Here is a 12,850-nt window from a genome sequence, read left to right on the forward strand (position 1 = left end):
GTACCAGACACCCACGCTTATTGCCTTGATCGCTGTTGGCTTCACAAATTGCGATCGTCGCACCCGCACATAATATCACTGACCACAAGTCATTAAAGCCTTTGCGCGGCCAATTTGTAAACAAAACTCATTGTTTCATCCTCCATCGGACAGTTTTACGACGGCCACTTGCCTTACGCGTCGTGTTATATCGTTTGACCTCGCCAATGAAGTTTTGGAAGTTGTGCTCAGATCGCAGGCATCGCCAAATTAGCGGTATGTGCATTTTGTATGATTTAGTTACGAAAATAACGCAAATCAAAGTTATTGACTACAGTGAATTTTCAACGTTACCTTAAAGAAACCAACACGTATGTACTTATTAGGTATTATATCGAAACTGTATCAATATTGTTCAACAAATTGGAATTTTTATCTATTGAATAATTAAAGTAGACTTTATGTTGATTGATCGCTACAGTCTAACATCTTCGACGCGTTGTTAGATTTTATTTTAGCTTCTATGAATTAGCAAGCTCTGTGATGTAACTGCTGAACTAGAAAGACGGGACAAATTATAAACGCCATTTAAGAATCATTTAGCTATTGCAATAGAGTTATTTTGTATCTACCACAAATATAAACACAATTGTTTTAACTAATGTTTTGATTGCGCGTATTAACACGTCGAATTTACAAGAAACTGACTACCTACTGTTTATTTCTATGGAGCATATTATAATTACAATTATAGTTTTCAGTTAACAAACAATAATATGTATGACCTAACGAGATTCCTATCTACTTTTTAAATACAAGCTGCCCATTCTGGAGTGAGAACGCCTAGACTAAGTTGGCTAAGATCTATAAAACGTGCCTAGACTTTGCTCAGACTTTACTTACGTAAAACTTGGATGATGTACTATAACGGCCTTTTTCAATAACCTATTTATCCTTAGTTTAACTTACTAGAGGTTGAAAAATCTATCCTTTTACGCTTACTTACGTTTCAATAACTTATTGACAGATAGCATTGGACTATAACTATATTGGACATAACTATGGATAGATAAGATCTTGTCATTAAACGGTGACAATAGTATATCCGTAACTAGAGATACGTTATTGAAAAAGGCCTTATCGCGAACTTAACTTTTGCATTTGGCTGTCTTATGGCCGTTCCCAATATACCTACAGTGTATCTCTTACTTGAGATAAAAATCGTAACTATCGTTGACTTTTCTGTCCCAATAAACTTATCGACGGTAACTCGCCTTATCCGTACACGCTGTCTGTCAATAGGACCTTACCAGCGATAGAAGTTTGTATGGAAATAGCAATTCACGTCCCAATATAAATGATAAGAATGACTTATCGGGTATATTGGGACAGCTTCAGATTATTGACTTAGGATCAGTACAATTTCAGCTCTCAAATGTCTTTAAAAACGAAAACTTACACTCAGCTAACTCACGAAGATAAAGTCTGAGCAAAGTCTAACTACGCTCAATAGATCTCAGCCTTAGTTTATCTTAGCATTACAAATCCATGTGAAATCAAGATCCGCGACCTTTATCGAATGCTTATCATATAAACTAATGCATTTAAAGTAGGTTTAGAAACTTATGTTTGTTTTTACCATCATTTTTTCTATTTACTATAATCGTTTCGATGCTTTCGTTGAAAAACTCAAATAGCCAACATTTCGCTGGGGCAAGATTATAATATTATTATACAGACAGGCGACAGCTAGGGTTGCCAACATTTTCAGGAAAAAGTAGAGGATACCTGGTTTCGAACAGGGTAGATTCTAAATTTTTGTTTCAAGCTTTAAAAAATATACCTATTTTCTTTTATTGTCCTATAGCTATAGAATCTTTTTAACTCCACTGAAGAAAAAAAATTGCGTGCCTACAAAGTACACAATATTTCAGAAGTGAAACTTCTTTGGCAAACTAATTTTTAAATCTCGTTTATTATATTCATACTATTCTTATCTCTAAAATAATGTTTTATGTTTCTTTTTTTTATCCTACTTAATTGTGGCCGCGCTCTAATCCTGCACGATACAACGCTAGGGGGTAAGATGTTCTACTTACTAGCGGTGCTATGTGTTTCATGCTACGTTCGCCCTTTCTCACTCTCTCTCAATCGGTATCAATCGCCCTCTCTCTCTTCTTGAACAAAAACCTCCCATATTTTGTATCACTTTATTGTGTTTCATCCGTAAAAATGTTAACCTCATGCGCGCAAAGAAGTTTCACTTCAAAAATCGTGTGACATTTTGATCTGATGTAGGTTTACTTAGGTATGTAAGTGCCTATAGTAAATAACCGTATAACAGCCAAACAGAAGTCTGTTATTGATTCAAAATACCGCTAACAATATGTACTATCTTTTAATTTAAACTTGTTGCTAAAAACGGTTTTCTGGTACGTTTTTTATGTAACTGCCTTAGATTAAGGATTGGTTTCTGGATACCGCAGGCGTAGTCGCAAAAATAGGTGTACTCGAGCCAGTCTCGAACAATGTGTGACGTTTACATGCCATATGTTCCGTTAAACTTTGCTAATAAATGAAATTAAAATGCCAGGTTGCGTAGTAAAGCTTTGTAAAAATAATACTACAAAAAAAAGACATTGGGATGACATATAATCAGTAAGTATTTTGTATTTTATTAATTTTAATGTAAAATAACACGAAGCGTATGTTACAATATTTGAAAGATGCCATTGAGTGTCAAGATGCCACGCACACAAGCATCTAATAGTTGTCGTAATAAAAAAGCTATTGTTCTTAGGTAGACCAATCCTTTCTAAGGTGACCTTAAGAAAGAAGCTATTCAATCGATTGTATGGAGTATGCAGTCATTGATAGATTGACAGATGACGGCTATAATTTTGTAAAATACGGAGATAGCCGAAATCCACTACGTTTTAAGCAACTGTTCGCTTTCAAACTTAACCGGATTGTACATCTTCGCCATATTGTAATAATTACTATTTCAAACTTATGGCAAATCTCGCAGCAAGTTTCGTACTAAACTAAATTTCAATTTTATTTAGGCCTCTTATTAAGCAGTATTTATATCCTCTTTGTTAGTAGCTGGACGACATTTAAAGACAAACCACCTTATTCATAATAGTCTGCTAACTTAAAGCATTGCTAATTCTCACTCTGTCTTCTTCTATTGACCTAAGTCAGAATGAGAAAAAACACTCCTTAGCGGCTGTTTAAACTTAGCGGACCATTATGAATAAGGGGGAAAAGATTTAAAACTAAGTATATAATAAAGATAGTGCGATAAATGTTAAGGTTTCTAAATCCTGTTTTATAATGATGATGTATTTTAGTCTGTTAAAAGAAACACTAATTTTCAATCGACTTTGTAAACAAGAGGTTCTCAATTCGATTGTATGTATGTTGTTAGATTTCTATTGGTGCGGGAAAAATTATTAGAGTGAATTTATACGATACGCGCGTACATCGACACCCCGTCGTTAGTTGGTCAACTGAATAATTTGTATCACATACTTCGGGTACCTACCACAAGCCTCTTGTGGCTCAAAACATGTCTACTGAACCGCAACCAATGGAAGAGAATAAAGTAAATAAATTTCAATATTATGCATAAGTTGTAAAACAAAATTTTATTCGTGAGTATATAAAGTATTGGTTAATGATATACCTATCAGATATTTTATGCACGGACCTGTTCATTTAACAAAACAATAGCTAATAGATTTCACTCAGTTTCTGGGTAAAGGCATATAGGATATTAAAGCTCACTAGAGACAATAGGTAATGAGTAACATCGTCAATAATTCAGTAGTTAGTGACGTCAGTCCAATTGTTATAGGAAACAATGATAGTATTAACTACTCGTATTTGACGGGTTCTTGGTCCAGCCGGTTATAGAATATAGATATCGATCATTCGTAATATCCCTATCGCATATTTTGATTTGATTGGCTTGTTTCCATCTCTATTGATTTATAAGTTTTGCCCTGTGCTTCCCCGGGGCATAAAAAGATTAGGGAAGTCCCAGGCCCAATGGTGTCGATGCGAAGAGTCTAGAATAATAGAAGTCTAGATATGGAAAGCCTGATAGTAAGAAAACATGACAGCTGTGGAAACGTCGAAAAAAAATTGAGTGTAGAACTAACCTTTATTTTGAGCAATTCACGCACACTAAAGTATTAAACCTGTCCTGTTTTTAGAGGTTGTCTAACAGCAAGAGAATATCTAGACGTATAAATTATCTAACGTAAAAATATACACATATTAAATAATGTAAACTGTGATGTAAATTAAGCAGAAGTGGCCGCTGCCTGTCGAAGGAAGTCTAATGATGTGTGAAGGTGTGAGCTAAATATAGAGCAACCTAGCTGTAAAATGCCCTACGGCAGGGGTGCTCAAGCTTGAACTGCTGGCGATCTACCTCAAAATTGTTAGACTACGATCGATCGACTCTAAGAGGCTTCAAGTATGTGTGATGAAGGATTGTCGTCTAGGTAGAGTGTCACGATGATATAGATATTAGTTTTGCGCACAATAATATACATTTTTTAGTCAAGGTAAGTGTAGGTTTGCTCTAAAATGTCGATGAAAAAACTCATAATTATTCAAAATTGCGAGTTCATTGGTTCTTACAAAACAAACGCGATCTAGTGTCTATAGTTCTAAACTTAACTAAAGAGTGACTTCGGATGTTGAATCTGCTTGTCCTGAGCATATTTGTCATAAGATGGCACGTAATTACCGATTTAAGTTACCTAAAACAAAATCTGTGAAAGTTCTATATCGGATTTTTTCTCGAGGTCGACTCAAAAAGACCTCGCGATCGACCTGTCGATGGGTGAACTTATTAGGGGTCCCTCACCACTTACCATCACGTTACGCACATTATGTTATGTTTACTCTTCCATTTCATAAAACATTTTCATTGGTTATTTTATTTATTCATTATTTCTGATCTTGTCACATATTTCAATGTAGATAGCAATATTTTTATTGAATTAAGTTTAGATAATTTACATGTCTTGATAGTTCCTCTTGCTGCTAGAACCAATGAAAACAAGCCAGATTTATTACTTTAGTGTGCGTGACAAGCTACGTCAAAAAGACAGGAAGAAAAAAAAAAGTTGGATAAGATATTTTTTAATAAAGAAAAGTAAATATATGATGATTTCATAAATAAAAGGATTAGATATTTTCGCTTAAAGTCATGTCAAATACACGCTACCCTCGTTTTGTTGTTTTATTGTCATAGACAATCGATATAACAGCGACAATTATTACATTGCAACGCAGGCAGATAATAATTTTGCAGTTACCAATATTGACAGATTTTATATATCTCACAAATGTTGATAGTTTTATTCGCGATCACATCAATCTTCAACGAACAGCTGACTGGTGTTTACTCAGCCGACGCGGCTATAAACGAACAAGGCAGTTTTCGTCACAAACTGCAGATTGCATCACAATGCAAGCGCGCCGCATTGTGTAGTAAGTAGGGTTGGCAACCGTGCTGTTTATTTATTGGACATAATTGGATAATTCAACAATCGCACACATGATAATATAAAATAACTCAAAGAGTATCATATCTAACTGTTACTATGGTTAGACATCAGTTATCTCATTTATTTACTATAAATTATATTATAAGTTACAATACTGTTACCCAAAAGTGGTATTATAAAATCTAAGCTGAATATTATTTACCTAGGTATGAGTCTTCGCTTTTTTCCGCAACTCGACGTCTTCTGTCCCTTTTTTGCCTGAAACCATCCTGGATTCAATACCTTGTAAGCCCAGTGCGTAAATATACTTATATTGGGCCAACGCCTTTGATGTTTTGAGAAATGCCGCCACCGTCCAGACATACATTATTCCGTCAGGGTTGTCACATTTCTTTTATTTTTTACTTTATTTGTTTCTTATTTCTATCTGGTGGTAGAATGTGTGTAGGGTATTAGGAAAATAGATAATACAACTTTTTTGCAACTTGCAGTTTATTGTTTTATTTTATTTTTTATTTGAAAAAAAGAACACTTTAACACGAGAAAAAATATTGTTGATTTCTTGCAAAGTCTATAGTTCGAGTTTATAGTAGTTTAGTTCCTGAATAAAGATAAGTTAGAAACTTATCTTTATTCAGTGTGAAACTTTAAATTCTTTTTATTGCGAGGTGATGACTTTCATTCTCTCATAGAACATGGAGTATGAACATTTTTAATTTAACCTCAAATTTGATAATGCGCTTTCCTTTCCTTTCCGAGTGTGCCTAGCGGTCATACACATATTTCAAATAAAAAAAAAATCATTTTCCAAAACTGTGTTTCAAAGATTGTATTTATTTTAAATATAGTATATCAAAATAATATTATAAAGCTGCAGTGTTTGTTTGTTTTTTTGTTTGTTTGAACGCGCTAATCTCTGGTACTACTGGTCCGATTTGAATGATTCTTTCAGTGTTGGGTAGTCCATTTATCGAGGAAGGCTATGTTTATTTTTTTTTCAAAATTAGGGATCCGTAATAAAATTGCTATTTTGTAACACAAGGTGTAAAATCGAAAACCTATTTTTTTGTGCGCCACAAAAACTATTGACAATAGAACAAAATCATGTACAGGCTATAATATAGGCAATATTTTATTACTTATAAAACTATCGCGTGAATTATACTTTATATGGCAAAACAACGTTTGCCGGGTCAGCTAGTATCAAAATAAAATATTTACAAAACACAGCACAAGTAGTACGAACCATTTCAATTGCTTACAAATTAAAACAAACATGCGTTAGCCCTTAAAGTCGTGTCCCGAGTTGCTAACTAGTTTGGGCGGCCGCAGCCTTTGCAACTCGGGCTCGCCACCTCTCACCCCGCACATTCCGCACGATTGCCCTGTTTTGACGGCTTCGTCGGACGACTGTTTGTTGATAGACTGTGCTATTACCGTGATATGAACGTATCAGGTACGGAAAGATGGACTTAATACTATGCCCTCTTGAACACATAAAACCTCTGCCTAAAAGTTTTAGTTACTAAATCATCCGCGTGTCATATCCGTATGTTTCAGACTCCTTTAGGCTTACTGAAAAATCTTTAAAACCTACAATACTTATATGACGTCTGGCATTCCACAACCAAGCATTTTGTGAGGAACTCGCACAGCCATTGTGTGGAATCAATTAACCGCGCCAGATTTCCTGAACCGATACGACTCAGGGACCTACGTCGAGCATATTCCCACCTTAAAGGCTGGCAACGCATCTATTCACTCCTGGTTCCTGGTGAGTCTCTTGCCCGTTTGCCCCATCTTATATAAAAATAGATATATTTTTCGTTTAGCTTGCTCTTCATCCGTTTCAAGAAGTTAAATAATAAAAGTTTGAAGTCCAGTAATATTTAAAAATGTAAATTAAATTACCGAAGGGCTAGTAACTATTAGACGATGACTGTGAAACCTCTTGCCTAATAGTAACTTCACATTTGGAAAGTGAAATCCAGTGTAATGTTGCAAACTGTTATATCAGATTTAATATTAAAATGTTAGCAGCCCTAGTTGTGAGAAGTACTCTTAGGGTTGCCAACTTTTTTTACAAGAAATAAAGTATATTCAGGTTTGTGAAGAATACTAAACAGTATTTTATTTATTTATTGTTTTAAATATATATTTTTTTGAACTAGGCGCGGCTTTAAGAGAAGTGTTCTCGAAGAGCGGTGATACGACAAATGGGGTTTTTTTAGTGGTAAACGCGCAAACTTGAGTCTTCTGGGGGTTAAATTGGACAAGGTTCAATTTACCCCATTCCGCGACCTTCTCGAGAGAGGACTCGATAGAAGACACAAGTTTCTCCCGGCACTGGTCGACGATTTCCCGAGAGAGACCTGCATGGCCCGTGTATACGGCATCACCAGTGCTGTCATCTGCATAGCAATGCATGTTGGAGGTGTCCAACATATCATTGATATGCAGAAGAAACAGCGTAGGAGATAGCACACAGCCTTGGGGCACTCCAGCATTCACGGGCTTCGGGTTCGAGCAATATCCGTCGACAACGACCTGTATGCTACGCCCAGTGAGGAAGCTGGAGGTCCACTTGCACAAGCTCTCGGGAAGCCCAAATGATGGAAGTTTTGAGAGGAGCGCCTTGTGCCATACACGATCAAAGGCCTTCGCTATATCCAGACCAACTGCCAGGCCTTCCCCCTTGCTTTCAATAGCCGCCGCCCATCTATGTGTTAGGTATACCAGAAGATCACCTGCCGACCGTCCATGGCGAAACCCGTACTGTCGGTCGTTGATCAACTGGTGACCCTCTAGGTATACTAAAAGCTGGTGGCTAATTATGCTCTCCATGATTTTGGAGAGCAGGGAGGTGATAGCAATAGGCCTGTAGTTCGCCGGATCCGAACTGTCTCCTTTTTTTGGATCGGATGGACAAGGGCTGACTTCCATGAGTCAGGGACTACGCCTTTGGAATAAGAGTGCCGGAATAAACGCGTTAGCACCGGCGTCAACTCAGGGGCACACGTTCTAAGCACGATTGGAGAAATGCCATCCGGCCCGCTCGACTTCCTGACGTCCAACGAAAACAGAGCTCGCCTAACAGTTTTCTGTCTGAACTGTACTTCAGGCATAGAGCTCTGACACCGCGGGATGGTCGGCGGTGTTTTTCCGTTGTCGTCAAGAGTCGAGTTGGAGGCGAAAAGAGCGCACAGGAGCTCGGCTTTCTCTTTTGCCGTATGGGCCAGGGTGTCATTCCTCATGTGCAACGGCGGCATGGACGGCTGGTTGAAGTTACCAAGAGCAGCTTTCGACAACGACCAGAACTTGCGTGTTCCGGTCGGGTAACTGGAAAGCTGCTCGCCGATTTTGACGACGTGCTTAGACTTCGCACGGGCGATTTGCCGCTTAGGTTATATTATGTCCTGAGAATGAGAACAGGAACGCATTCACTCGCATGTCTGTCACTGACAGTCTTGAATATTTGACATTGACAGATTCGTTCAGGAACTCGGTGTGATTTGTTTGTGGCTACGCTCACGCTGTGCAGTAGTGAGCACCCTCTGACTAAAAAAAAGAAATGTGAGCCGTCACGGGACGCCTGGCAGATGTGAAACATCGATATTATTTTGTAAAAGTAATATGCAGAAAAGAACATATTGTGATAGGAACTCAATATGTCATAATGATAAAATAAAATATTACGATTTTAATAAACATTTATTTTCATTAAATACAAAAATTTACGAATTTATTTCAAATCGTGACTACTCAATTCGTTTAATCAGTGACTTCGGTAATAGTTATATTCGATGTTGCCTCTGAGGACGGTATTACTGTGACAAGGCGACGCGTCGCCACGGCATGCGTCCCCACGCCAGAAATCGGTTTTACGTGCGGCTATAGATGTTTCACATCAAAACAAAGTGTAAGCGAGTAAGTATAACACATAATGTGTTTGCATGCTGAAAACAGTATTTTGTATACGTTATTTTGGTTCAACAGTAAAAAGTATAATTTAGTGAAAAACAGTATAATACTGTTGAAAACAGTATAGTTGGCAACCCTAAGTACTCTGCGGCTATGAGTAGTCCAGGCGGGAGCGGACAAACTGTCGCCACCCGCCTCGGCTCCGACGCGACGCATCGCTCGGCCGACCGCGAGGTTGAGTATTCGGCCACCATTGTGAATTGTCAAATCATTCAAATGCCAGCCAGCCGGCAGGCATAGTGGCAACGCGCTATATCGCACAAGGCGTTACGTGCTTGTGATAGTTTCAGTTTTTAGGCGCGAAACTTGATTCGTACCTACTCTTTTTGCGCAGTTTATTAATAATATTGTGTGAGGTTTCAACAGATTGTGCGTAATTTGTGATGTTTTATTTGTGTGGTTGATTTAACCGGTCGGTGATATGAAAATACGTTTCGAAGTGCCGAATACGTTGGAAATCATTTTCGGCCGAGGTAGTGAGTATATTCTAATCTAAATTTATTTTTATCTGAGTAATTTATAATTCAACATTAAATGTCAGTAATTAATATATTATGTTATTATATTAATGTCACATGTTTGTTATTTTTCACTTAAATAATATAAAGAAAATTGTTCTGTTTTTAAAACTTCGAATATAAATTTAGTTTTAATTTTTCACAATATAAAAAAAAATATTTCGAACTAGCTCCATAATGGATAATTATTTTGGAATAAAATTTACGTCATTGAATAGAGATTTAATTTTGTAGACACTTAAGCAGCATAGTTTCAAAATAAAAACTTCAAAATTCACCTTTGCTCAGTGCCGCGCGCCCATTTAATTGAAACGAAATTGCAATTTTTGTTTAGCCATATGAATCGCCTTAGTTAACTTAATTAGTAATTTGATTATTAACTTGGTAAAGCAGATTTGGCAACTCAAAAGATATATAATTATAACAACCGTGTTTTCCCACGTGTAGATTCGTTATACGCAAAATTTTTTAGTCTAAATTGTCAACATTTTTTGCTCTACTACCTAAGTAGAGACACAAAAAGCCGACCTTGAAAAAATCGTAGCAGTCGAACTAGATTCTCTAACAAGACGAAAATAGGGCTAATAATAAAAATATACATACTTTTCATATTTATATTTTCAAAGGTAGTTACGTAAAATCTAAACAGTTTTTAGAGATGGCTACTTTTGAGTTTAAAAATACAGAAAAAAATATATTCAGAAACTGGCATTTCAGAATTTGGGGTATCTTATCTCCATTCACTACGGGTCCATCATCAGGCCTCAATTTAAATGCCAGTTGCTTAGATCATTTATAATATTGCATAGATCGTCTAGATAGACTATAACAGATCTGTAAAAATGTAAAAAAATAGACTTTAGAATTAACCTCTATTTTGTGCAATTCACGCACACTAACAACATCGCAAGTAGGTATAAGACGTAGCTTGTCACGCACACTAAACTAATATTCCTGGCCTGTTTTGTCGGTTGTTTAACATTTACAAGAGACTCTATCTAGACGTATGACTTATCTAAGGCCAGTCGTATTAATAAAGTCCCATTGAATAATAATATATTGACGGTTATAAAATTTTCAATAAATTGAATATTACTCATAAATTGTGAAATATTGAACTTGCAGACGCATTACGACTTACTTAGATTACTTATAATTAACTTTCTCTGCGGGAGATGAACCATTTTATAACCCATGAGGTAACTATATATAGAATAAATATTATATTTGTTAAGAAATATTCATAATATTATATTCTTATTGATATTGAGATTCTTTTAAAGTGACTTAAGTTCCTGTAAGCTCAAGCTATATTTTTATTTGGCAATAATAATAATAATATATTATAATAATAAGCCATTTATTCCATAATCCATAAAATACAATCAAATGTTAGTAATTTAAAGTTCTTCAAATCTAGTGTTAATTTTATTTAAAGTGACCTGTTTAATTATTTATTCTATATAATTTTGGTTATGGACCCCATTTTGGGTATAGGCCTCCCCCTATTATTTGGCAAAGTAACCCAAAATTATTGAGTAAACCCTAGGAGTGAGAGGCTCCTTTGTACAGGAAGCCATCTAGATTATGGGTGCCACAACGGCGCCTATTTCTGCCATGAAGCAGTTATGTGTAAACATTACTGTGTTTCGGTCTGAAGGGCGCCGTAGCTAGTGAAATTACTGGGCAAATGAGACTTCACATGTTATGGCTCAAGGTGACGAGCGCCATTGTAGTGCCGCTCAGAATTTTTGGGTTTTTCAAGAATCCTGAGCGGCACTGCATAATTGTAATGCGTAGGGCGTATCAATTACCATCAGCTGAACGTCCTGCTCGTCTCTTCCCTTATTTTCATAAAAATAATTATATGGTATTTTTATTACTATTATTTCCAAGTTTATAACCCCTTATAACTTTGTGTCAGCTGTCGAAATAAGAGGGGGTCCCAGGTGCCATTGTTTGTTTCTTTATAAGGTCAAACCAGGAAGCGGAAAGATATGACGGAAATGGTTAGCAATTGAAAGTTAAGTAGGTGGATATTCTTATACTTAAATTATATCATTACTACAGATACAGAAATTAGTATAGGGTAAAACTGCCAAATATTGGCCCTATCAACACACATATTATATTTTATTTGGGTACTTCATTAATTTTCGTTTTCATAATTATAAATACCACACGATTCGCCTTTTTCATTGCCATTCCGAATCAAATCGTCTTTTGCTTCTTCTCTTATTCTTGATTGAGTAAACACGACAATCTTAAAAATGAGTTTCTTTATGTAGTTAGCATATTTCACATCTGAATGGTTTTTCATTGTTTAAATTACACTTCAGTATTGGATCTGTTTAGTTTTCTCTCCATTGATTTTTCAAGCTTTAAATGCGAATATTGAGAATATTTCTTTATAAACACATCCTCAATAATATTAATGTGCTAGATTAAATACTTCTAGTTAAGTATCACACTTTTTCTCTTTCCCCGCTTTATTTTAACCCCCTTATACATAATAGTCTGCTAACTTAAAGCATTGCTAATTCTCACTCTGTCTTCTTCTTTTGACCTTAGTCAGAATGAGGAATAACACTCCTAAGCGGCTGTTTTAAGTTAGCGGACCATTATCAATAAGGGGGTTTATACACTATGATAGCTGTGAAAATAGAGTTCAGAACTAGCGTCTATTTTGAGAAATTCACGCACACTAACACGTGTAAGTGTTAAACAATAATACGTGAACCATAAATATTAAAAATATTCTTATGATAATGATTCTAGAATGATAGATAATTTATGGAATTCACGATATAAACATCGATTACCTATTTATTGATACAACTTTAT

The 12,850-nt window shown here is 36.0% G+C and overlaps 1 protein-coding gene across 5 annotated transcripts in view; it reads left to right on the forward strand.

Moving 5' to 3' along the window:
• The window catches only part of LOC126971831 (guanine nucleotide exchange factor DBS-like), a 186,873-nt gene that overhangs the window by 13,057 nt on the left and 160,966 nt on the right, over positions 1-12,850 (forward strand). Inside the window, exon 1 of one of the 5 annotated variants that reach the window (XM_050818268.1) lies at positions 165-255. The exons of 2 other annotated variants lie outside the window; for them this stretch is intronic. In XM_050818268.1, coding sequence (XP_050674225.1) covers positions 207-255 — 49 coding nt within the window. In that variant the 5' untranslated portion in view covers positions 165-206. Of the gene's footprint in view, positions 1-164; positions 256-9,693; positions 9,965-12,850 lie in introns of those variants that run through there. 2 more of the 5 variants (XM_050818266.1, XM_050818267.1) reach the window with 2 other exon arrangements.

The sequence above is a fragment of the Leptidea sinapis genome, chromosome 24 (assembly GCF_905404315.1).
Source record: "Leptidea sinapis chromosome 24, ilLepSina1.1, whole genome shotgun sequence".
NCBI classification, from domain to species: domain Eukaryota; kingdom Metazoa; phylum Arthropoda; class Insecta; order Lepidoptera; family Pieridae; genus Leptidea; species Leptidea sinapis.